Source organism: Rattus rattus, chromosome 2 (assembly GCF_011064425.1).
Source record: "Rattus rattus isolate New Zealand chromosome 2, Rrattus_CSIRO_v1, whole genome shotgun sequence".
In the NCBI taxonomy this organism is placed as follows: domain Eukaryota; kingdom Metazoa; phylum Chordata; class Mammalia; order Rodentia; family Muridae; genus Rattus; species Rattus rattus.
This window is the reverse complement of record NC_046155.1, coordinates 28,700,814-28,727,241: the sequence shown is the minus strand read 5'-3', so window position 1 is coordinate 28,727,241 and position 26,428 is coordinate 28,700,814. Positions and strand designations below refer to the sequence as shown.

The following is a 26,428-nucleotide window of genomic DNA, read 5'->3' as shown; positions in this document are numbered from 1 at the left end:
CATATCTTAGGATCAATATGAATCCAAGGCCCTGGTGCTTCTGTAATTATTTAAATATGAGGTTATTATATGAAAACTATTATCCCCATGCCTAGATCTTTGCAAATCTGGGCACTATGGAAGTGTTCCTCTCAGAAGGAACATCGTGTTCACTTTGCAATTGTTCACTGGGAACCTCAAAAGTTCAGCCTCCCCGCTCTCAGAGGGTGGCGTTCCGAGTTTCCAAACACACTGTAGCGAAAATGAAGTGTGTGGACAGATCCCTCTGGGAAGAGAACAGGTTTCATTTTGCAAGCAGTCATCAGTGGACTGTTGGTTGCTGCCAAGAGCACTGTATTGAGAAAGGCCCGGATCAATGCAGTGATCCATACTCTAAGCCTCCCATGAATGCAGAAGCGAAGAGTCCTTGCCAAGGAGCTGTGTGTTTTATGATCTTGTGCTACAGAAGAGGCCAGTTTGCTTCGGTATAAATGCTATACCAGTTGAAAGATGACTGCATTTTATTTTCAGTTTTACCATCTCCAATGCCTGCATTTGTTTTTGTTTTAAACAGACTTATCACCTATCCCATGGATAAGTTACTTGCCTTACCTTGAAAGAATCAATAGTGCCATTGGATATTGATCTGCGTGGCCTCCGGGCTTTCAGAATGAATGGAAGGTCATGTGGCATGAATCTCCACCGGACATCAAGAGCCCCACAGGGACCTGGGCTACTCAGTGGCCAGCATATCCTTCCCGTCAGAGCTCACTCAGGCACTCCCTGCTCCTCTTCCTGTGCCAGCACACCGAGCCCTACTCTTGGAAGTCTTGCTAACAGTCTTCACCTCAAGATGTCCTCGGGAGCAGGGATGGCTCCTCAGAGCAACATGGCTGCGAGCCCCATCCATCTGCCTGCCCTGAGCCCCAGGAGACAGTTACTAGCCAATGGGAAGCCTCAGTTCCAGGTAACCCAGGCCGGGGTTATGGCAGCATCGCATACTTTAAAGCCCAAACAGCAAGAATTTGGAGACCCCTTCTCTCCAAATCCCGAGAAAGGTAGGATTGTCACTTTGGAATCTCTTAAAAATGGGAACGTTTGGGGTTGGGGATTTAGCTCAGTGGTACAGTGCTTGCCTAGCAAGCGCAAGGCCCTGGGTTCAGTCCCCAGCTCCGAAAAAAAAAAAAAGGAAAAAAAAAATGGGAACGTTTCATCTGCCCCATATCTGCTGACTGCCAGCAAGTTTTATAGAAAATATACACAATTCAGTATTAGAGTCAAGGTTCACGGTCTCATGTTTGGGGCAAAGGGTTGGGCGCCCACTTTTGAACGAGTGTGTAAACAATAGGTACAAATGAGCCGTGCCTCAGGATTGAGGCAGAGTGGAAGGTAAAGGGGATTAGCTTAGAAGGGAAATAGGGAGGAAGGTAGGAGGTAGGAAGGTAGGGCAGGAGCTGGGTACAAAGCCTGCCTTCTTCATCCATGCGGCTCTGCCCTGGCTTATGGGGCTTGGAGGAGTGGAGTCTACAGGCAGTGGAGGGGACAGGGCTTAACCAGAATCAGAGCTGGTTTTAGAAACACTAGAAGAAAAGCTGAGCCCAGGAGGAGAGGATCAAAAAGGAATCATTTTAGTACCCAGGCGAAGGAGGAGTCAGTACATATAAGAAGGGCTGAGGGAAATCAAAAGAGGGAGATCAAGCTGGAATACTGCATAACTTTCCCCCTTACACTGGGGACGAAGACCGTGGCTTAGAGTGGCATGCCCGGCAGCTGCTACGCCAAGGAGCCCTGCCCCAGACATGGATTTAAACGTATATTTAAAATGGGTGAGAGACTAGAAAATGTGGTTAATTTGAGTTCAGCATGTGTTTTTAATTCAGTAGTGATTGGATTACCCTATATTTCAAATTAAAGAGCAGTCGTTGAGGACTAACCAACTATTTGAATGCCGTCCTCTCTCTAGCAACTAACTCGTGCGGCCTTAATGGGTTTACATCGCACATGGTGTGTGTGCTTAGGCTAGGAAGAAAGAGAGCCTGGATCCCACATAACTACAGCTCTTAATGTAAAGCGGCACTCCGCAGATTTCTTAAAGTACTTTACCGACTCGTGTTAAATGAGTTTATAGCGCAGTAGCGTTGGTAGCGTGCTTCCGGATAGCCATTCACCCTGGTAATGAAGGTGGATGGTGAATCACGGCGGACATGTAGCCAAAGACTTACCTGTCTCAGTGTCTGTGTATTTCGGTGTATGGAGTGTTTAGCCATAAATGAAGAGATGAGAAAGAAAAACCCTCAGCAGTAAACATACATGTAGCCTTTATATTACTCGTTTACGCTCTTATTTTCTTTTTTTCTTTAATTACTTATATTTAGTCTAAGTCCCCTTTGGAGTTGTTTGCTTTCCTAGAGGTGCTAGTATTTAAGTTCAGATAAAGTTTGCCTGGGGGCCTTTTCTAGAATAGTCTGCTACTGTTAGGCTATTGGGCCCATGGGGTAGAACGTTGGGTTTCTTCCTACCGAACTCCACTGTTTGGTTTTAGAGGCACTGAGCCAGTGACACCTCTCGGTCCCATCTTGACTAGGCAGCAGTAGTTTCCTTTTATAGGCACGGATGTCCACGTGACTGACAATGGTGATATGGTAATATTAATTAATACACTGCATTTCTCATATCATGTGTGTGTCAGTCAGCATGTGTGGCTTTCCAGCACAGACTCAGAGATTGCTCGCCACAGTCCAGGGTGTGTGCTCTGGTTGATTTGTCCGAAGAAAACAAGCACTTTGGGGGACACTAAGAAAGAGGTCAGTCTTTCGATATTACTTTGATAGAAGAAGTCATAATTATGACCCCGGCTTAAAGTGTGCTTCAGGAACTTGGGTTAAATGAGCCTAACTGAATGAGTCATCGGGGCCAGTGTATCTTGTAAGGCATGTAGAGCAAGTGCGGCTTCCCAGTTCTTCCCCTGAGGCTTGCTGGCTCTTCGCTAGCAGACAGTGCCTGGCTTCCCATCAACATGCTTGGAGCGCAACTGAGTTCTCACAGATAAGAGGACAATCTGAAGTTATTCCTCTCAGTCCTGCATCTTGGATACCATCGTCTTGGTGAGGCCAGAAGTGATTGGATTTGTTTCTGCAGATCTTGACGGAATTCATAAGTCAAGCCAATAACCAGTGGTTTGGGATTGCTTCAGCTCCAGCTGATCATTACTCAGCAAATAATTATTGAACCTATATTGTTGGGGATCTATTGTGCTGAAAGACTTGCCATTGAGATGTCCTCCCCTCATGTTGTTTGAAGAGTCAAGGAAACGCATGGGCCATTAAAAAGAGAGCCCAGTGGGCACTCTTAAGAGGGACACACTCACAATAGTGTGGCAGCCTTTGTGTGTGAGAGTGCGTGTGTGCATGTGCAGGCAGATGTGCATACATGTGCAGAGTAGAGGTCAGTGTTGGCCTCTTCCTCATCCTCTTCCCAAGTTCACTTTTTCTTTCTTTCTTCCTTTTGTTTTTAAAAGCTTCTCTCGATGAAGCTGGAGCTCTCTGTTTGGCTAGAAGGGTGAACGGCATTTTCCAGGGCTCTTCTCATCTTCGCTTCCTCAGCTCTGCGGTTAGAGACATGGCTCACTGCTCCTGGCACATGCGTGGGTGCTGGGGAATCCGAACTCAAGTCCCCACACTTGCACAGCAATCACTTTACAAACTGAACCACCTCTCTAACCCCGTCTGTCAATGCTGAGAGGGCTCCGTACCCTCCTGAGAGGTGGAGCTAAGGGAAAAGGAGGGTATCTGAGCACACAGAGGGCTCCCTGTCCTGGTGATAGGTGGATCTAGTAGGATTTCTAAGCACGCACATTTGGAAGGTGAGGTGGTAGCCTTGCAGTGTCCTCAAATGTATGCACGAGAGAGTATGAGTGTGTTCATGCACGAGCAGGCAGGACATGCATGTGTGCACATGAGGGAGCTTCCTAGCATTTGAGTAGGGAGAATGAGCACAAGCCAGGCCTGGAGGGGTGCAGATTTCTACCTAGCTCCACATGGCTTGGAGGTGTAGCTTTGTATCAGAGCTGACACTGGAGGGGAGCCAACAGAACGCAACAGATCAAGAGTCTTGAGTGATACACTAAGAAGTGTAGATGTGTGGGTCTGCGTTGACCCTGGGGCAGTGTGTAACTCTGGGAGTAGTAGTTGAGGCTCCCAGAAAAGAGAGCTTGGTAATGTTTGAGTGTGTGTGCACACATGCATGAGTGGACGTATACAAATAAGACGACTTATTATAAGGAATTGCCAATGGGAGAGTGGGTGCTTTAACTCTGTTCTGCGCTGAGGAACTGAGTACCAGAAGAGCTGAGGGACTGACCAGTCCTTGTCCAAAGGCGGGCAGTCTCCAGACTCAGGAAGAGCCATTATTTCAATGGGAGTCCAAAGGCAAGAAAAAGAAACAAGTGTTCCAGTTAGTTCAAAGGCAATAGGCAAGGAAAGGGCTGCCCCTCATGTGGCAAAGAATCAGCTGTTTTCTCAGAGCGTCAGAAGAACTGGAAGTCTTTCCTTACCAAGGAGAGCACTCCCCGCCCCCAGCCTGTTGATGTGCATCACCCAGAAACACCCCAACATGAACGGAGAATAACGTTTTACCAAACATTGATGCACCTTCTAGTCCAGAAAGATTCGCACAAGATTAACCCCAAGCAGAGCCTCATTGCCTCGTGGCACTGCACAGTTTACACAGCAGTAAGAAAGAACCTTTCCTGAGTCCTGAGAGCACTTGTCCTGAGCTGTATCCTGAGAGGTTAAGGATTGAGAATTGTTACCAGGGAAGACTGGTGGGGAGTGTAGATTTGAATGTTAAGTCTATTGGTTAAACATTACATTCCGCTAACCTAGAAACACAGCTAACAGTGGCTTCGGCATCCTGTGACATGAGTTCCAAACGATACCATGAGGTCACTGGCGCGCCACAGTGAACTTAAAGAGCCCTACAGAACTTTCATATTTTGAAGGAATCAGAGTTACAGAGCATTCCTTGCTTACCGGGGAAACATCTTGCTAGCAGAGATGGACGCTTTCCGTGGTGATTTTTTTTTTTATAATCCTTTTGGTGATCTTCGCAGAGCTACAACCCCAGCAAGTTCTTCTCATTCCCATTCCTGAAAGCATTGTTCACTGTAGCCAGAAGGTGGATACGAAAGTGTCTGTCACGAGATGCGTAGATGTATGGTGAAGATGCGTGGAGATGCAGCTTGAGAATTCTGGCGTATACGCCGACCCGTAAACATTGAGTAAACTGTGCTAAATCAACTCCATCAGCTTCAAAAGCATAGGCGTCCTCTCATGTAGGCTCTTGGAATCGTAAATCAGGAGCGAGAGGCTAGTACTCAGTGGGTACAGAGATCTGGTTTGAGGTGAGAAAGTTTTGGCGTTTGGTGGCTATTTTTTTTTTTCCATTTTAAAAACTAATTATTTAACATTTGGGGTTTTCTTCGAGAGAGTCTCAAGAGACTGACCTGGCATTTCACTTTATAGATTAGGTTGGCCTTGAACTTGGGGCAGTTACCCCTGTCTCTGCCTTCTGAATGCCAGGACTCCAGGCTGGAGTCACGGCCCTAGGCTATTTTGCTACAGCCTTAGGAGACAAGTAGATGTGAACAGGCAGTGAGGTTGGAGGCTTTTGCCTTATCCTAAGGCATGAGGAGTGGCAGAGTACACCACAGGGAGCATAGCCTCCTGAAATGGTGCCTAGTCAAGAATCAAACAGGTATGCCTCTTTTTCTTCTAATTTATGAATATTACACTTTAAAGCAGCTAATAAGTTGCGAGTACATAAATGCTGTTAAGTGTTTACACCTAACTCCTTAATAAACGTGGCCATTAGGTGTTTCTGTGGGCCCAAGGCCACCATAAAAACACAAGAGACGCTCAGCTGGCCACATCTTTGAGTGCCCAGGGCCTGTCATGAGGCTATTTTTCTTATGGCTGGGTCAGTGTTGGCTGCGCTGTACAGCCCTGCACTGTCAAGCCTGGGACTGTGGGGTGTTCCTCTTGGCTGCACAGTGGCTGCCTCAGTCCAGCTCTGACTAGAGTTTGCCTTCTGAGAAGAGGGGGAAGGAAGGATGAAAGGCAGAAAGAAAAAAATGACTGTTTTCCCCCTTTAAACAGTTTCTTGGGAGCCCCATCCCTACTTAAACTAACCAGTCTTTTAATAAGCTACTTCTTAATGATCAAAATTCATTATTTGGTCTCAGTGTTTCGTTCTTTTTTGTTGTTGTTTGTTTTCTTTCTTTTTTTGATTTACATTTTGTACTGCGTTCTATTATAATTAAATAATTAGTTGACTAATTTTTTTCTGAGACAAGGTTTCCCTGTGTAGCCCTGGATGGCTTGGAACTCAGTAGACAGCCCTTGAACTCAGTGATCCTCCTGCCTCAGGCTCCCCACAGTGCTGAGCTTACACTACACATAGACTAATAGATTTGACTTTTTAGCATTTTGGCATATATATATATATACATATATATATATATATGTCAAGTGCATTGAACCACTCCAGAAAAAAAGTGACATTTAATCTTCAAGTTGGCCTTCTTCATTTATAGACCCAAATACCTGTTTGGCATAACTGGGAAGTTAACTCAGACACAACAATGTCACTTATGTACAATTATATCTTAATATGCAGTCCATGATGAAATTAATTTTTCATTATTGTTTTATATTTTATCCATAAATTATTTCCTCTCTCCACTTAAAATCCAAGTGACCTTTCTTGCTGGTTTTTAATTTTGACAGCTCTAATTAAGTCCAAGCTTATTACATACAGCTATTGCAATATTTCAGGTTCTTTATCTAGACCTCCCCTTCCCCCTACCCTGTATACAGTTTGTGGTTGTGTGTGCCTGCGTGTGCCTCTGTGTGTGTGTGTGTGTGTGTGTGTGTGTGTGTGTGTGTGTGTGTGTGTGTGTGTGCGTGTGTGTTCAGGTTCGGGTGAGCCGTCCATTGCTCAGGATGCTTGGCCTGACTTTCTTCATGATCTAATTCAGGTTAGGATATGGCCTAAACTGGGGCTGCAGGGATGGCTCACTGAATGAAGGTGCTTGCCGTTCAAGCGTGAGTACTTGAGTCTAAACTCCAGTACCCTTGTAAAAGCCAAGTGTGATGGAGTGCTTCTGTAATCCTAGTGCGCTAGGGCAGACACTGGAGGATCCCCTGAGCTCCAAAATGGTGATCCTGAGGATCAGAAAGAGGGGCCCTGTCTCAGAAATAGGGTGGAGAAGGATAGAGGACGCCATCCGATGTTAACCTTTGGACTGTATACCACATGCATGAGTGCACGCCTTCCCATAGGAAATCACACACACACATATTAAAAAGAAGAATACGGAATAGGTAACCTGTGAGTGAACCTGAGCTTGACAGCAGACCACTGCACTGTGGACATGTATCCTGTAAGAGTTAGTCAGAGAGGTCACGTTTGTTAGCTTCTCATGGCTTCCCCTTTGTTCTATGTCAGGTTTTCCTGGTTGAATATGATGGTGGTCTCCTATGTTCTCAGGCCGTGTGTGGTTATCAGCTGGTGTTTTACAGTGACAAGACACTTGATAGATCTTAGATGTCAGAGGGGAAGGACTTGTTTCGGGTCACAGTTCCCCCAGACTCTCATGATGGTGGAGCAGGTTGGACATAGATGTAGGAGCGCGCGGTTCCTTGTACAGTCGCCAGAGCAGGAGACACGTTCTGTTCAGAGTTTAGAGCCTTCCCAGCACACCCTTTGTGACCTGTGTCTGCCAGCCTGACAGTATGTCCTGGATTCTATTACCTCCCCAGAGAAACCCTCTAGCCGGGCAAATGTGCATCTTGTGGGGAATTTTGGATCCAGACCGTAGCTGCTGGGAAGAGGAGGCTCCACCGTCTCTTTCGAATCACAGGAGACTCACTCAGGGCCTCTTCAAAAAATGGTTCTCTGTGACTCATTCCTGTCATAATTCTTTCTGAGCTTGAATTAACCCAAATATGGCCAAAGGAACCCTCTTGAGGTCAGTTCCTGTGTCCTTTAACCATGTTCCCATTAAACACTTCCTGTTTTCAGATGTGACAAGATGTTTTTTGCCTCTCACTGGTACTTCCCTGCCTTAGACCTGAAATCGCCCACTTTCACCCAAATCTCAAGTCCCTTTTAGTGAGGATGTTTGGAGAGCTGTCTGAAAGGCCATCCTTCCTACCTCCGAGATGCCATCACTTCCAAGCTCTGCCCATGGATAGAGTCAGGGAATGTATCGGAAGAAGAGCTGCGATGAAAATACGCCACTGTGTTCCTCCTCATTGTAGGTCAGAGGGAGCCCGAGTCAGGGCCCATTTTGCCTTTCTGACTTAAAATCGGGGAGGGGGCTACTTTTAGCGTAACGCTTCTGAAGTGGTAGAAATGGGTTTTGAAGTTTGTTGCTTACACAGGGTCATTTTTTTAATGTGTGGAGATGAGCATTTCCCCCGCTGAGCCTCAGGGGGCAGCGTATGAGAGAGGCACCGTGTGCAGGACAATTTGCTAGCCTGGCTTGGGGTTATGACTTGTGGGGACCCATTTTGCATTAGCGATAGCATATCCTTGCTTCCTGGTCCAGCAGAGCTCATTGTAATTAGACTTGTAGAAACTCATTTTTCAAAGCATCAGGGAAATCAATTTTATGATCCCCACTTTAAGCACATTTGACACGACCATTTAAATATTTAAGACAGTTCTGCATGTGTAGTACCCAGAGGACTGTATAATTGGGAAGATTTTCATTATAAAGGTTTTTATTTTACTTCAGGCCCTCTGACATTTCTTGTTGGGCTCGGCTGTCCTTGGAGACAAAAGGAGTTAGTTATTCATTAGCATTTGTGGGTTATTCATTATTGTTGGTTAGAGAAAAACAGAATAATATCAACAGAGGACAGCAAACTAATTGGGATTTTAAAACTCCTTTGTGTCACTTAAGGCTGGTGTCTCTGTGAAGACCTAATTCAAGAAAGATAATGTATTATGTGGACCTAGAGGGCCAACACTTACTGTACGTTAAATAACACAACAAAGTCTGTTTGTATTTTTACTTTTTAAGTGCCCGTTGGTTCATTTCATAGGTTGGAGCGTGGAGTTGAGGTTAGGGGTTGATTCCTGGCTGGGTCGGCTAGCTTCTTGTTTTCCTCCTCCTGCTCCATTATAAAGTTTACAAGATTGCCCCTGATTTAAAATGTTACTTCTCCGTAGTAGTATGTCTCCACATTATTTTGAAAAACAAGAGACAACAAAACAAACTGTTACCACCCCCCACCACCCCCAGGGCTGGAAACAGTCTAGAAGTAGCAAGATGGGGACCCCTCTTACTTGGAAAAAATACAGTTAAAAAAAAAAAGCAAAACACTTGGCTCCCCCATTTTTTTTCACTTCTGCTTTTTAATCATTTATATTTCCTTGCACTTCCAATGTGGCTTCCTGTAGAATTAGAGCAAATAAAGTTAATATTCCATAAAAGGGTCCAAAAATAACCAAATCGACCAGAGAGCAAAGGCATTATTCCAGTTGAGGTGGCTGGAGTTTGCATTTCGTCTGGCCAGCAAGGCAGGTGAAGCACAATGTTTACTTTTGTTTACTCCCTGGGCTGCACAGGGCCTACTTTGTGTGATTTATTGATGCTGGGTGTAAATCAAATTGATGAGGAGTTTCCAAGTGTTGCTGAATGGCAGGTACGGCTCGGTCCAGTTCATAAAAGTGCTTTGTCAGGCTTGCAACCTTCGGTGTTTAAAAGAATACAGTGTATGCCTTCCGTGTTTAAAAGGATACAGTGTATGCTGTGAACAACTTTCCCAGTGCAGTGCTATAGGACAGCAAACTGAAACCGGAGGGGAACGGTCGCCCTCGGCACTTAATAAAGGCTGGTCGCTATCCGAATTACATGGGTTTTCCCCTCCTCACACGTAACAGAGGATTAGACAAGCTTTAGAAATAATTCAGTTCTTAGTGTCGGTGGAGGACCTGGAATGGGCCAGACATTGATAGTCTTTGAGACTGGGCGAGCCCATGTGTCGGGTCTCTTGTTTAACTTCCGTTTAGAAGTACAGAAGGCACTGCTGAGGAAGGTCAGACTTCTCACCTGAGTTCATTCACATGGGTGATAGGAGTCAGAGCTGATGTTTCCTGCAAGTCTGTCTTACCCCAGGAATACTTGTTTCTCCAATATGGTTAGGCACCTACCGTGAGCCTTGGGAACCACTGATGGGGTACTTTTGCCTTGGGGGAGGGAGTTTAAATAGACCATGCTCCACCAGAAGGCCACATATTCAAGGACATTTGGGCAATAGAAATGTTGGGTGGGTGGGTATCAGGGCTGGAGGGTATCGGGCGTGGATCTGGAAAGAGTTGGGGGAGGGAGGTGGTATGATCAAAACACAATGTAGGGAATTAAAGAGAGCTGATTTTTAAAACACTCGTCAAGAGCCTCCAGTATGCTTGTTGCCTGGCCCTGTAGTGCGCTGTCAGCATGTCCTTGTCTTGCATCTCAGGATCTGTTTCACACCCTCACGATTTTCCATGATTCCAAAAGAAAACCAATCGCATTATATACTTAGTATTCATAACTAAAAGAATACAGTCTCTTAACTAAAATGTAAGGGAACTACAAAAGCAATACAACTTGGATAAAAAATACTGCTATGATATGAAAGTGCTTCAGCGTAACTACTCTTAGACATTGAAAGAAGCATCAGACAAGCTTTTACCTAAAAATAGAATTATCTGAAATTCTGGCTGATCCACATAGGTTTATTGTTCGTTCAGGTATCTTGGTTGCTTTCAACAACATGGATTATGAAATGGTGGCATATTTCTGTGAAAGCAGTGATGAGTCTTCCCTTGATTGCCATTATAACTTTGGAGATAATCTAGCATAAATATGGGTTATGAAAAAAATGGAGTAAGGATCCAAATACAGAGTAGACTTGAAGTGGGGAGGCTTTGTTGTACGCTAATTGTAGACAGCACATTGTATGTGTGGGCAGCGCTGCACGGGCAGCCTGCTAAGAGGCCACTCATGTCTTAGGTGGAAGAAAGAAAGCAGACATAGGAAGGTGTCCCTGGGGCTGGAGCGATGGCTCAGTGGTCAAGAGCACTGGCTGCTCTTCTGGAGGTCATGAGTTCAATTCCCAGCAACCATGTGGTGCCTCATAACCATCTCTAGGGGAATCTGATGCCCTCTTCAGGCAGGCAGAAGCATATGCAGCAGAGCACGCATACATTAAATAAATGAAATATTAAAAATTTTTTTTCTAAAAAAAAAAAAAAAGGAAGGTATCCCCTAGACATTTTATTTGAACACATTACAGGTGTTCTGAATTATCTTCTCTGTCAATTTTGGAAGTAGCTGATTTTGTGTAGTGTGGGAAAACTTGGAATAAATGCCAGGATGTTTTCAGGACTCGAAGGAGAACCTCACTGTAGTTATTTTCATAGAGACAATGTAACCCTAGAAGTTTCTGAAACAGTTAATGTCTGGAAAAGCTCGGGCTAGCTCTTAGATCAGTATGTGTATTGTAATGGTGGGACGCACTGCCACCCACCGTAGGGCTGGAGGCTAGAGGGGAAGAGGGTACCGGTTACCAGAATCTAGAGTTTTCAAGCCTATCATCCAGATGGTCATGGTACTGCTGAGAACTGGAATGAATTGCCTATTACTTTTCTAGAACCAAAATAGTAATTATGGGCACCTATTATTTTTGGGCATCACTGCCAGTCCTGGGATATTCCATGTAATTGTTAATCAGTAACTGCACTCAGAAAAGGAATCAGTCAGGGTTCTGTGGGACTTGGTCTCAGTTTTTGTTCTGGTTCTTAAGCTGAGTGGTGTGATAGTGTTAGGCCGAGGTGAAATCACTGAACCACGTTATGGGGTTCCTCTCAGAAACGTTTGAAGTGTTTGGAACAAGCCCAAAGAAATAAAGCAAAACAAGACCGCAACTTCCTTTTCATGCTTTCTTTGTAGTTTTTAATCAGATTTTTAAGGATAATGATAGTTAATACATAACATAATATGACACATATTGCTATAAATTCTAGATAGTTTATGCTATTACATTTAAGCTGCTTCAAAACTCAGTGAGGTGAGGACCATTGGGCTTGTTGGTGTTGTTGTTCTTCATGCTTTGTAAATGAGGAAACTAGGGCTGGAGAGATGGCTCAGTGGTTAAGAGCACTGACTGCTCTTCCTAAGGACCTGAGTTCAATTCCCAGCAAACACATGGTGGCTCACAACCATCTGTAATGGGATCCGATGCCCTCTTCTGGTCTGTCAAAAGACAGTGACAGTGTACTCACATACACGGAATAAATAAATAAATCTTTAAAAAGAATAAATGAGGAAACTAAGTTCTGGTATCATTCATTCACTCACATGTAGCTAGGAAGCGGAAGGACCAGGACCCACGCCCATCACTTGACTCTAGAGTACATACCTTAGCCATTAAGCAATATCATATGTTTGTGTGTGTTTGTGCATGCTCACATGCATGCACACATATGCACATTTTGCATTTTGGGCATGTGTTCTGTGACAAACCTTTTCCTGGGGAGAAGATACACATCTATTCACCCCAGGTAGGGAACCCATGACAGGCCAAAGTCTGGGTACCATCAAGGTCCACCAAGGATAACACCAATGACATGTCTTTGAATCGGTCTAGGGGATACCTCCCTAATGAATTTTATTGGGGTGCGGGGATATTCAGAGGAGCAGACATCACTTAAAACCAGCTTGCTCACTGTGGCCATCTCACCAACACTGGTGACAGCTTACAGAAGTTGGGAAATCTGGAGGACACTACATAGCCTGCTGGCAGCTCATCAAGTTGGAGAGTCCTTTCCAGGCATCCCATTGTTATAAATTGCTTCTAGGAAGCTCTTCTTCTTAGAGAGCCTTCTTTGAAGCTGGGCTCTGCTTACTTGGGGAATCGAGGAGGGGCCTAGTGGATCTGGTCAGTTTCAGGGAGTTCTTGAAGCCTATTTGTTGTTGTTGTTGTTGTTGTTGTTGTTGTTGTTGTTTATGTTCCTGCTTACGGAGTTCCCCTTCAGGATGGAATGTTTTAATCTCAGAGGAGACTGTTACACAACACTCCATTTCTTCCTACCTCTCACTTCCTTCTTTACCTCTTCCATAATGACATCTGAGTCTTGGAGAGGGTGACTATAGACGTCCACCATGGCTAAGAAATAGGGCACCATGCCACAACTGTTGTCACCTACCTGTTCAGGAGCTTCACCAGAGGTTATGAGTTAAGACTAGCAATAGCTGTGATCTGTAGACATACACGGAACGTTTAAAGGGGACTTTGACAGGCTCATCATACCTGTCTAGAAAATCGTACAAGTTGTTTCCATACTGTGACTTATGACCTCCCCAGCTACAGGTTTTTGTTCTGGTTTATGGTACCAGGCTTGCGGTCCCTTTTGTGTAGTGGGCCTTAAGTCCAGTTAGAAGGCTGTTATTCTTACCCATGGCATCTGAGCCACTATTGCACAGACAGGCTCATCATGCCTGACATGTTAGTGTTTTAGTATAGTTAGGGTCGGGTCCACAGCCAAGCAGAAATGTTAGTGACAGTTCTTCACCAGCTTAATATCCCCATGTCCCACAGCCAAAGCATGCATATGTGGTGGCTTCAGCAACAGAGTGTCACTGTCTAGTCCTGGCATATAACTAACAGGAGAAGCCATAGCCTTTATGATTTGTGGGGCCTCAGGAACGTCTCTGACCAACAATTCACAGAAGGGTAGTCTAGTCTTGACACTGGGTGTCCTTATTACCTTACAAAGGATACTTGTAGGAAATTTATTTTTTTTCCTTTCAGTTAACCTAGCCTTGGTAGGGTGGTGAGGTAGGCAGAAGTGCCATTGTACTTGGTTGTCTCTTTCCAAGTCTACTAAACCTTTCTAGAGCATAGGCAGGGCAAACACCATCCCAAACCACTGTCCCATAGGAAATAGTGAGGTGACAAAGATCACCTCGGAGAAGAACCATCAGGGTTCATTGCCATCTGTTCTGAGCAAGGGTCAGGTGACCCTAGAGCTTTGCAACTAAGAGGTTACTAAATTTGGGATACAAGCAATGGGCCTAATATTTCATAGAAAGCTTCTATCCATTCATATCAATTGCTCCTTCCATAGATGAAGGTACAGCACAAATCATGGCCAGGAGGTGCTAACTTAATTAGCTCCCTGCAATCCTTAGTCATTCTCTCTGGGCCTTTTCCATATTCTGGAGCTCCTTGACAGAGCCTCCTTACATATATCCACACCTGGGAAACTTAGTGGGTGTTTTGGCTGGTTTCATGTCAACTTGACACAAGTTAGAGTCACCAGGGAGGAAGGAGCTTTAATTGAGAAAATGTCTACAAATGATCAGGCTGTAGGCAAGCCTGTGGGGGCATTTTCTCAACAAATGACTCATGTAGGAGGGCTTAGCCCATTGTGAGTAGTGCCACTCCTGGGCTGGTCTTGGGTTCTATAAGAAGGCCGCCTGAGCTAGCCCTGGGAAGTTAGCCAGTAAGCAGCACTCCTCCATGGCCTCTGCATCAGCTCTGGCTTGCATGAGTGAGTTCTTGCCCTCATTGCTTTTGATGATGAACAATTACATGGATCTGTGAGTAAAATAAACCCCTTTCTCTCCAAGTTGCTTTTGGTTCGGGTGTTTCATCATAACAATAGTAACCCTAACCAAGACAGTGGACCCGACTCAATTTGCTCCCATCTACTTAGGGCCGAGGGCAACAAGGTCCTGCTTTCCCTCAGCTGCACCTGCTGGCTCCCTGGGTCAGGGTTGGCCTGGAGTAGCACTGTGGGATACCTGTAGGTGTTGTCTCTCCATCCACTATACTTAGTTGTTGGGTGAGTTCCTGAATGGGTAAGCCATCTTTACCCCTAGCATGACCTTTGCTGTAGGGATGTGTACTTCCCTTAGACTAGGGGATAATTGCCCACCCCTGGGATAGCTTGATTGTCTTTCCCTGTATTGTTCTATCACAGATGTGTTCTGGGAACCGCTCCTCCAGCTTTAAAGCTCCCTGCCCAAAGCTCCTTAGCACACAGTTTGGCTCTCTCTCAGTTACTTCCTTAAGAACTCCAGCTCTACATGAATCTGGCCATGTTTGTCTTAAGTAGCCCAGAAAGATGTCTTCCCGGCTTTACATTTTCACCGTCTCCTCTGCTTTGCTCCCTCATTTTATGAACTCTTTACATGCTGGGCTAAGTCACTGAGATCTGCCAAAGCCTTTCCTACTTTTCAAAGGTCTGCCCCCACTAATGGACCCAGAAAAGCCACTAAAGGTCCACTACAGTCTTGAGATCCCTGATGGATTAGCCTTTTCTTAATCTCCCCTGAGAACACAGTTCTACCTGGCCGGGTGAAGTGGGGTTCAAACACAGCTTTGGTTATTCCTAGCTGAATAGCCCTTGCCCCTTTTCTATTGCTTTCCATTCCAGAACATTTATGGGGATCTCAGATGGAGAAAGCCAAGTGATTCTAACAGCTTTGATAAGTCAGCTGGTCAGGGCTGATTTCCCTCATTATGTCTCAGGTTGTGAAGCCTTTGCCTTAGGAAGGATGGGACGTTATGTCACTCAGTTTTCTGACTGATCCCATCTGCTCCCATGACAAGGTCTTTGACTGATTATTTAAAAGTCTTCCCTAATTACAGCCATTTGATTCCTGAGTGTTTCCTAATTATTCTAGCTTCTTGTACGGAACCACGGTGGATGCCCCATCTGCATGCTGGTTTGCAGATTTTCCTCTTTTTCTACTAAAGGCCACACTTGAGGGGCATCTTCTGTTCCTTTAGCATCTCTCTCTCATCCCCGTTAATCTAATGGACTCACCAAGTCAGAGGTCATTTGGTAGAAGCCGCATCTCCCTTTCTGGTTGCAGTTGCTCCAGCAAGGGTCTGGGAGCCTGTGAACTGTGGGCTTCCATGACTAAGGCAAAGTAATGACACTCATCCTACATCCCACTATGGGTAGCAATGACTAGGGAAGTAAGTATCATGGGATGATCTAACGCCATTTTGAATGTTTTAGAAGGGTTTGGGCTTCTCTTAGTCAAGTGAGCAGTGAGACCCCTGAAGTCCTCATTAATAGAGAAAAGCAGGCACATGGGTATTGTTGCAGGTAACCTGAGATTCCTTACGTCCTTAGAGATTCAGGTGGGAAGGTCAGAGATTTTAAAAGGTTTTAAATAGTGGATTCAGATGGCATAATTTACACTTTGTGCTTCCTATGCTGACAACTCTCTGGTTGGAGAGAAGAATGGCTGCAGCGAGACAGGTTAGGCTAGTGAGATCGCCTGCTGAAATGGATGGTAATGTGGAAATGGTAAGACACTCAGATTGGTGTTTGTGTCCAGTAGGGGTGGCTGAGGGTTCCTTGTTCTGTAAGAGTGGGTAGGAGATCAACTTTCTGTCTTGTACATATTTGGGGAACCTCTCAGGTTATCACGTGGGACTGCTGCATATATAGTTGGATATGAAAGACTGGAGGTCCAGAGTAGACCGTGAGCCAGGGATCAAGATGTGAGTTGTTAACAGCAGAGAGAATATTAGGTATCATGGGGCTCCTAAACCCTGGCCAAGGATGATGAGGATGGAGAAGCTGGCCAAGACCTGAGCCTTGGGGGAAATCAACATATGATGCTGGCAAGAGGAACTCAAGCAGCTGTAACCAGTGAGGTAGGAGGAGAGCCAGGGTAGAGGGAATCATCGGAGCCATGCCAACAAAGCCATTCAAGAAGGGAGGCGTGATTGGCTAGATCACGTGGTGGCATGAGGTTGGATTAGATGGAAATTCCATATTGGATTGGGCCAAAGGGAGGTTATTGCTGTCCTGGAAGCGAGAGCAAATGGCAGGCTGAATCTGGCTAGTACACTTCATTTCTATGACTTTGAGAGTTTCAAACATAATAAACTTTTAGAGCCTGTAGAGGGACCGGATGAATTAATGCCTGCATGGGCCGATGAGTGGATGACTGAATGAATGGAGGAATAAATGTGTGAATGGGGTGAACTGACAAAACCTTTCTTCCTTTTGTTTTGTGTCAGTGAAATCTTTGTTTTACGGTTTGTTTTTTACTCTTAGCAGGGAGAAAAGTCAAGTGACTATGAAGGAAGTACGTACACGACTTCCCTCTCTCTGTTAGTGATCTGTGATGGATTCAGAGTAATCTCAGCTGGCAGCTAGTGCCCCCTGAATAAAGCATCACCACTTACAGCAGCGTTGTGTCTGGTTTCGGGTTCCTCTGGGCTGTACTTAACCCTCTCTTTAGACTGGAATTTTCCTTCCTTAGTGCCTTCTGTAGACCTGCATTGCTTACATTGGTTCTTATTGTGGAATGTTTTTCTTTCTCTGTCATTTGTGATGGGCAATTTTGCCAGGTACAGTTGTCTGGGCTGGCATTGGGGTTTTTCAAAGCTTGTAGAACATCTGTGTAGGCGCCTCTAGAGTCTGCACTAAAAACTTGGGTGTTGTTCTCAAGGACATGCCTTTCTAGGTGCCTTGTTTTTTATTTTTTCTTTACAGTGTTTAATATCCTTTTTTGTTCTGAATATTTAGTGTTTTGATTGTTAGGTGCCTTCATCAATCCTCTCAAGGCTTAGGGCCACTTGGCAGAGGAGACCCCAAGATTGTAAAAGCCAGATGTGATGGAGGCCTCCAGGGAGGTAACATCTTTTAGACACAGTGAGACTCACAGAGATCATCTCAGCATGGACAAGATCTGCACAGGGTCAAACCAGACAAAAATCCCAGCACCAAGAAAAGGTCATGGATGCAGAGTCCCACCCCACCCAGAAGCTAATCAAAATTGGTTCTGGCTGGGGTAAGGAAAATCAGTTTTCTCCAGTGGAGTGTCACTGAGTCTATCAACCACAATACAAGGTGGGCCTCATGCCCAGGAGTAGGTGGCTAACACAAAACGGACTCTGTGTTCTTTCCATGGGCCTTTTAATTTTACTATTATTATTTTTGTCTTTGTTAAATTTTTTTAAGGCTTTGCTTGTTTTGAGGGAGCAAATATCCTGAGTTGGCTTGGTAAGGAAGTAAGGAGGATCTGGGAGGAGTTGGGGAAGAGAAAGTGTGTCCAAAGGATACTGTCTGAAGAAGAAAAGTGTTCTACAGCACAGCACGGGGCGGATGAGCACAGGAAGTGGTACCGCATCCTTCTCTTTCCTGTCTTGGAGCTGCAGAGTATCAGTCAGCCATCCCATAATGTGTCTCTTCCCACCGGCTTCTCTGAATCCTAGAAAGTGCACTTTCAGTAGGCCGGGGCTGCTCACTTCAGGACCCAGCCCAGGGCCCTTTAGCTGCATGTTTTAAGTTGTAAGTTAGCAAGAATAGTCTTACTGTGGTGTTGAGAAGACTCTACTCCTGCAGTTCCCACACGGTTGCTTGGGGTGCCCTTGGGTGTCCCTGTGAATTCACAAGGTGACTGAGCCATTGTAATTTTCTTCTTTGGAGCAAATACACAGATACCTGGGATCTGTCAGCCACCGTGTAACTGCTGGGTTAAGGTAATGCAAAGTTCCAGCATGATATCATACCACATGCCTTTCAGTGATGTCACATCTTTCCAAAGCTGAGCTTTGGGGATTTGCTGAACTAAGAAACCCAGTACCATGTTTATTTTTATTTTTTTTTATTTTTTTTACAAAGTGTAGAACAGAAAATAGGGTGCCAGAATCAAACCTAAAGTCTTCCTCTGAGAAGCTGTACAATACCTAGGAGTATCTATCATGTCCTATAAAAATTGTTCTTATTTAAAATGAAATAAAACTTTACAGTCTTTATACTTTTTGTTCTCCATATGACTACCAAATTGTTGGGACATAAATAGTTACCAAGTTATTTGGTTCTAACTATTGAACACATGGAACTGTTAGGTATTTTCCATGCCCTAGAAGTACTTAGGGAAAATTTACTGAGAAATTGGGAAAGTGGCAAACCTCTGATGTAACACTGTAGGCCTCTAAGAAGAGAAGGGAGGAGCCTGAGCTACTTAGTGCCTGGATCTCTCAGCTGCTTGTCACTCAAGTCTTCATTGACTGGGTGAATTATGGGTAGTGCAGTTTCTCTCCAGTGAGCTTTCTTCTGATGTAACCTGTACTTCCCAGCAGCTCTACTCATGAATGAACGGCTTACCTCCTTACTTTTACCTATGTCCTCCCCTAGAAGTTAGAGGGCTGTCTGACTGCCTCTCCCATTTCTCTCCCAGCAACACCACACCACAGCCCCCAGGATAGGACTCTACTGTACAGTTCAGATACAAGGAAAGGGAGGCAGGCCATAGTATTTCATGTCCCTAGTTCGTTCATCCCTGTGAGAGTGTGTCCTGAGTGATGGATAACTCACTCACAGGGGAGCTTTGAGAACAAGTTTTTCGGAGATGCTAGTCTGGGACCTGCCAGTTATGTAGTGTGTTTGGCCTTTAAAAATGAAAATATGTCTGTATCTGTAACAAAATAGAATATGACTTTTTTGAGATGCAAAATGAGAGAGTGAGATGGATCCTTGGTTTAGGAAAGAGGGGGGGGTTATATGTTTAATGGCCTTTAAAAATGAAAATAAGTTTGTATCTGTAACTAAATAGAATATGACTTTTTCGATATGCAAAAGAGTGAGGTGGACCCATTTTCCTTGGTTTGGGAAGGGGCGTGGGAAGTAATATGTTTAAGATTCTCTGAACTTGGAATTACACTTAAACTGGAGGCTCTGGCTACTGACAAAAACAAAAGTCAGGAAAGTGAGCGAGCCACACAGTGGGTCTTCATTTGAATGCACAGAGGTGTGCTGCAGGCCGGAAGGGTCTGGTTTGCTCTGAGTTGCTGTGGTTCTCAGTGAGATTGAACTGAGTCTCCGACTTGACTTTCTCAGTTTTGCCTTGAGTCTTGGTCTGAGTGGTGCAGATCTGGTTGGCTCTTTTGCCCACCCCACCATAAACACTGCTTTCCACCTCTCTCTTCCCTTCTAGTCCCGCACAGCCTGTCTCTATCTGTCACCATCCCCTCTGATTTCTCCTTCTCATTACTCCTTTTCCTTTCCCTCCCCCACCCCCTTTATTTCCACATCTCCGATTGCTGCTTCCATCATGGCGGAATCCTCAAGTTCTATATCCTACTTTGTCCAAAGGCAGAGGGTCACAGGAAATTGGAAGCATTGACCCCCTGAGACCCAAGTGGCACATCAGACCTTTATGATACTTTTGGGTTGAGTTCTTAAATAGGATTCAGGTGGTCTGTGTGCATCCATTTTATCATGGGTGGATTAAATAGGACTCATTCAGTCGGTGAGTATTGTCAACCATAGCCATGTTCCAAGGGAGTGCATATAGGCTCTCTGTAGCAGCACTGTCCTGTGGAAGTGTGAGGGCTGTAAACGGGAGCGATAGGTATAATTTACTTTTTTAGTAGACGTGTTGAGGTTAGACATCACTGTTGCTCAGTGGCCACACGGACTGAGGTGCTGCTGCAGTGCTAGACAGTATAGCTTCGAGTTACCAGCCTGTAGAGAAAGAGGTCCTTCGTGAAGTAATGCATTGAAAACCGTTCCTTGAGCATCGTGTTCCCGGAATGATGAGTAAATGGTGCAGGTGCTTGGAGAGACGATTGGGAAGGGAAGTCACTATAAAAGTTCAGTGCCAGCCTTGTGGTGACTCGTCAAAGGGCTGAGGGGTGTGGGGCTTGCCTACAGAGCAGAAGCCTTGAAGTTGCTGTTCTTCCATGCAGACCCCTGACTCCCATTTCTCCTGCAGTTTTTTCACCACTCATTCTTAAATCTTCTCTCTTCTTGGAGGGCTAGGATTTACTCAGATTATGCCTAGCATGTCTGGTGAGAGGATTTCGGCAGCTAATAGTTAAAATAAGTCCTTCGAATTGTGTAGACGTATTCTCTTTTTATAACCTAGTTTATATGGCAAAGAAAAAAGTTGACTTCATTCTTGACATTACAGAATAATAACTCTTCCCAAGGAGGCTCAATATCCAGGCAATCAAATCTGTTTTCCAAGTTTGCATGTTTCAGTGATAGGAGTCACTGTCTACCCCTGCCCTGGCTTCCACCCCACTCCTGTCTGTGTGTGGAAGTGAGTGTGAGCAGACCTATTTCCTTTGCCTTAGTGAAGTGTCATCTTATGTTCTTGGGTTTACTCTTGCATAACAGCATTAAACACACGAAGTGAAAAACCCCCATTTGACTTTGGTCCGAGTCTCCCCTGAGAATGAAGGGGTAGGGGTTGTAGAGGGTAGGGAGTTGTCCACATTTGGGGACAGAGAAATGAGATTTGGCTAACCTTAATTCCTGTCCTATCTTGGTCTTCTGACTACTGACTTGATTGTTTTTCTCCTTTGAGAAACTCTTTTAGTGCTTTCTATGAAGACTACCTGCTTTCAGTTCTCTGTAAGTGAAGGAGACAGTGGCAGGGAACGGCCTCCATCGGCAGGGTACTGCAGACCACTGATTCTGCAGAGAACTCTTCACAAAGGCTAGTGTTGAAAACCCTTACATCTCAGTGAAATTCGAAGTTCTTTGTAGTCAGTTCTGAGCTTTGCAGATGACTCGGGACATCATTCTTCTGTCCCCTCTTCACAAACAGATCTAAGTGGTGGGGTCTTCATCAATTCCAGGAAGTGCCTGGAATGTGGGTTGAGAGAGCTCCTGCAGAGTCTGGTTGGCAAACCCCACAGGGTCCACTGGTGCTCGCTGGGTAACTCCTGAGGTTTCTTTGCTGTAGTAAATCTGAAAGACGATTTGGAAACAGGATTGGAACAGTTCAGAGGTTAAATGACTCCCATGCATTAGGAATGTGGAATGTGGAATGTTACTTGGGTCAAAAAGAAAGGAAAAGAATGAAAGTAATGTCATCCTGGGGTGGCCCTGGACTTTTTTCTCAAATAGTTTCAGATTATCAGCTTTATTAATCATACAATAAACATAGTAGAATGCAAGATGGTCATTACTGTTCTCTTGATTTAGTTTCTTAGTTTATGGTCTGGGCTTCCTCTTCGTAGGTTCGTACTGTATGAGGAATGGTAGGGCTATTATTTTTTCTTTAATATGTAAAACCTTTGTTTTATTCTTAGTTTTCTTCAGCTCCTAAACAATGCTAATTATAATTTATAATTATAAATTTAATTATAAATTAAATGAGGGTTTTGCCCCTCACTTTAAGAAGGTAGTTATTGGTATAGGAGTTCTTTAATGCCCCTTGGGGTCTGTGGGTGGGTTTCAGGGAGAGTCTCTTAAACCCACGTACAAGCATATTTGATTTGATAAGATAGGTAGGAGAAGGGGTTGGGGATTTAGCTCAGTGGTAGAGTGCTTGCCTAGGAAGCGCAAGGCCCTGGGTTCGGTCCCCAGCTCCAAAAAAAAGAACCAAAAAAAAAAAAAAAAAAATAGGTAGAAAAAGGTTGGTATGTAAAAACATGGGTGTAAGCATACATCCTTGCATGTTATATCATACTCCTAAAATTATTCTCTTTCCCTTTTATCACAGACATCAATATCTTAATTATAAGTTCATAATTTTAATAATATAAATAAAATATCTGCTCCTTCTCTACTCTTTACCTTGAGATGACAACCATTGAACTTATCTTTCCCTTTCTTTGTCTTTGTTTGTAGACAAAGAGGTGTCCTTGGATCTCTGAAGATAGACCCCTTAGCAGCTGGTTTGGGATTGACTGTTAAGCCAGCAGAGGGAAACAGTGAATCAGGGGAAACAGGCAGCCCTGAGGTTTAAACCTTGGGGAGGTTGGAGGCTCTTCAGAATGGCAGTGGGAAGCTACTCTCATGGATTCAGAGGCACACAGAGCTCACACAGACCAGCCAAGAATGTTTAAGAACTGCTGTTCTGCTGATCGATAGAGCTGATTGACTAGAGTTCAACTGCTCTCAGAATGTCTTATGTAAGGTAAATCAGTTCTGCATGCAAGCTTGTTTGGTTAAGGGTGAGGCTGGTTTTTCATTGTTTGGTTCCAATGTCTGGATCCACGATCTGAAGAACCATGGAGGAAATGTCTGTGTTACTGGACAGCGTTCAGTAAACCCAGGAACAATTTGTAGCCTCCAGAACTCCAGAGCTTCTACAACAGGCTGCATGCAACATTGTCTCGGGAAATCATAGGAGGTAAAGGTGAAGCTAGCTTTGGCTTTTAACCTTTTAACCTTTAACCTTATCAGAAGTCGTGGGTGTAGATGCCTTCAGTGGGTATGGTGGGGGAATCTCTCCTTTTAGGCAAAGGAGTAGTGGCGGGATGTGCTTTAGGAGTGATTTGCTTATGGCCTCAGCTTTGATTGCAAATATTGGAAATTCTGAAGCAACCAAAAGTAATACTTTGAAAAATGATATATAAATTGTAGCTATTAAGACTGCCAATGTAATGGTGAAAATATTTCCCTTTCAGTCCTTGTGTGGCTAGTGGTATAGCATTCTTGGGGGACCATAGCTTGTTCCTTTATGTAGTTAGACTGACTTCGTGCATGCTTTCTTGTATGCAGAAGTCCTTAACTCTGAGCAGCGAAGCCTCATTACTCATCTGAAGAAGGGTTTATGGCTTCTTACGTTGGCTCACGTATGAAATGGTCCTACTGGCAAAGGGGTGTTTCCTTTTGTAGTGGTAAGGGAAAGTGGAAACCTGGCCAATGATTACTTTTCTCCTCATTGTTCTTTCTGGTAGTTTACTAAGTCAAAGTTGAAGGGGAAAAATAAATGCTGCATATCTGGGGAAATCAAACCTGTGTGCATGACTACCAAGCATCTTGAGGGTAGACTTACCACATTCAGGCTTGCCATGCGTCCGCATGCCATGATGTAACTCAGAGCCTCTTAGAAACGAGAAGGCTTTTAGCAAGCAGTGTAGGTATTGGTAACACCACACAGATTTTAAGTATGATGGGGCTTGGAGGAAGCAGGGTAGAGAACGTCAGGGGCTCTGGAGTTTTTCTGGCAGGAGTCCATTCATAGCCAGAGGGTGTCCATTCAAGCTTGTGGGTTTGAAAGTGTCAGTGATTCAGGGTCAGATTTGACCAGAGACAAGGTTATGAAGCAGAGGTTAAGCCAGACATTGGATTCTTCAAATGGCATTTTATTGTGTGACAGAGTAAACTGTTGAAGGGTGTTGAGGAAGAAACACAATTGGGATAGTATTTAAATAAGGCTTTTGTTGGCAGCTAGCAACCATATTGCATTTTGCAGAAAAACAGTATTTTGTGCTTATGGGTTGTATTTAGGGTTTATCAGTTCTCAAAATAAATCATCTTGGTGCCTGTGGAGGTCTGGGGTCTCTGGTTTATCTCGCTCTCTGTATGTATTCATCTTGGTATTTATTCACTCTGGGAAAAACTGCATTTAGCACCCACCATCCCATACTGACATAGGTATAGCTCATGTTTTCATGGCCCAAGATGCAGTAGTGTTAGAGCCACTCATGTTTCCTGTGAACATTCCATGAAGAGAGGAGGGCTGGTGTGTTGGTTCCTATGTTGCTTGCATTGAGTGTGAAAACTTCTTAAGGTTAACGCTTGGCAAGCAGTGAGTTAGCACCACTAAGTGGATTTTCTCATTTCTCAGACAAACATGTCTGTGGGAAAAACACTTGATTCTCAGAACTGAAGGGTCATGGTAATGTCTCCTTTGGCTTAGGAGAAAACTTTTTTTTATTTTTTAATAATCAGCATCGCTCAGATTATTAAAGTAAATGACCGAGTTGATGGAGTTACAAAGCTGCACAATGGACATTAAACATGTCACAGGAACTTAAAACATCTAAATGCATATTTATTTACCAGTCTTTGGATGTAGGGCCAATGCTTTTCTTTGATTGAGAGTCTTCTTGGAGTTGACTTCAATCACCTGTAATGTATAACTCTTGTAAAATACTGATTTCTTTAATGTGGAGTGGGAACTTTAAAATATTTGTGAAGTAATCTTGAGTGTAGAATCGTTTGGGGTTTAAACATCCCCTAGGATATTGCACAAATACCTACCACCATGGTGTTTTAAAGGTAGCTCATCTGAAAACAAAACAAAACAAAACATTTTCAAGGTAGTTTTCATAGGAAACAAAGTTGTCTTCCTTTTCTATTCCCTTTACATAATATTAGTTAAATTATGCAAATACCAATAGCTCACAATTGTCATCAGCATGCTTGTCATAAACAGGTTTGGGAAGAAGCAGTGACTCTTGGTAAAGAGCCATCGCCACTGGTGGGAGCTCAATCACACTGACATATTGTAGAGCACTGTCCTAGCTGTGAGTGGTTAAGTGCCGTGGGCAAACATGAGTGTCTGTTACACAGGGAACAGCAGGCAGCTATTACACTGGTGATTCAGCTAAGAGAGACTCAGTTGTATTTGAAACAATGGAAGGCTATCCCACTATAGAGGTCAGAGGACATGAGGTGTGAGTGCGTGGTGGGGCAGGGATGGCCATATGTTCTCAGCAAGGGGAAGAGCATCATCTCCTCATGCCATGATGATGTGGGAGAGTCTGGTAGACCCTCTGTTCAAAGTTCTCTCCTCTGCTCTGCATCATCATACAAACGTCCCCACACCAGGTGGGCTAAGCGAAGAGTTTAATACTTTTTAATGCAAAGTCTTTCTGGTAGTTAGGGACTTAGAAACTTAATCTTTCATCATTGGTGAGGAGCCATATCTATCCTGGGCAGATAGAGGTGAACCCTATTGCAAGAAGACGGTCAGATCGCCTCGGAGATTTGCTTGGATTCCCCAACCTTTTGCACTAACGCTCAGAGGTAAAAATGAGTCAGCCCTGCTTCCAGTCCGTGGGCTGAATTACTGCAGAGCAATATGTTTCCAAATGCATTCTTTAGTATAAATCTATTAAATAGTAAAAGAGAAATTGGAAGTTATGGAGCCATTTCCCACTTACAATTTTCAAATTAACTGTAAAGTTGCTAGTATTAAATTGATTAAATATCCATACCCATGTCAGTCCTGTGTGTGCACGTATGTGTGTACATGTGTGTACATGTGAGTGTGACGTGATGCAGTAATAAGCACGTCTGTAGACATTTCATAGGCAGAGGATGGAGACACTTGATGTGCTGATGAGCTGCTACAGGCAGGCTCTGATATAACTTGGAAACAGAAGTGTCTCCAAGTCAGAGACTTGGAGAAGGTTGAGTTTTTGGTAACCTCAGTCACTTTTGAACCATCCCCTTGGTCACTTCTTTCTTCTTGGTTGGATGTGACCTTGCTGAGAGCTTTCTAGGTACCCCCTAAATAGTAAGTGAATTTATTACTAAAAAACTTATTAAGTATTTAATAATAAATACCTTAATAGAGAAGTCCATAATTGCTCAAGTCCTAGAAATTTTAATGCAGAGCCAAGTAGTTATAGGGGGGTAAGTCATGATAATTTGTGTAGAGTTCACT

General features: G+C 44.2%; 1 protein-coding gene across 1 annotated transcript in view; it reads left to right on the top strand.

Moving 5' to 3' along the window:
• Glis3 (GLIS family zinc finger 3) overlaps positions 1-26,428 on the top strand; it is a 415,784-nt gene that overhangs the window by 13,261 nt on the left and 376,095 nt on the right. The window contains exon 2 of the mRNA XM_032891769.1: positions 554-1,037. Within this exon, the coding sequence (XP_032747660.1) occupies positions 650-1,037 (388 nt within the window). The 5' untranslated portion in view covers positions 554-649. The remainder of the gene's footprint in view (positions 1-553; positions 1,038-26,428) is intronic.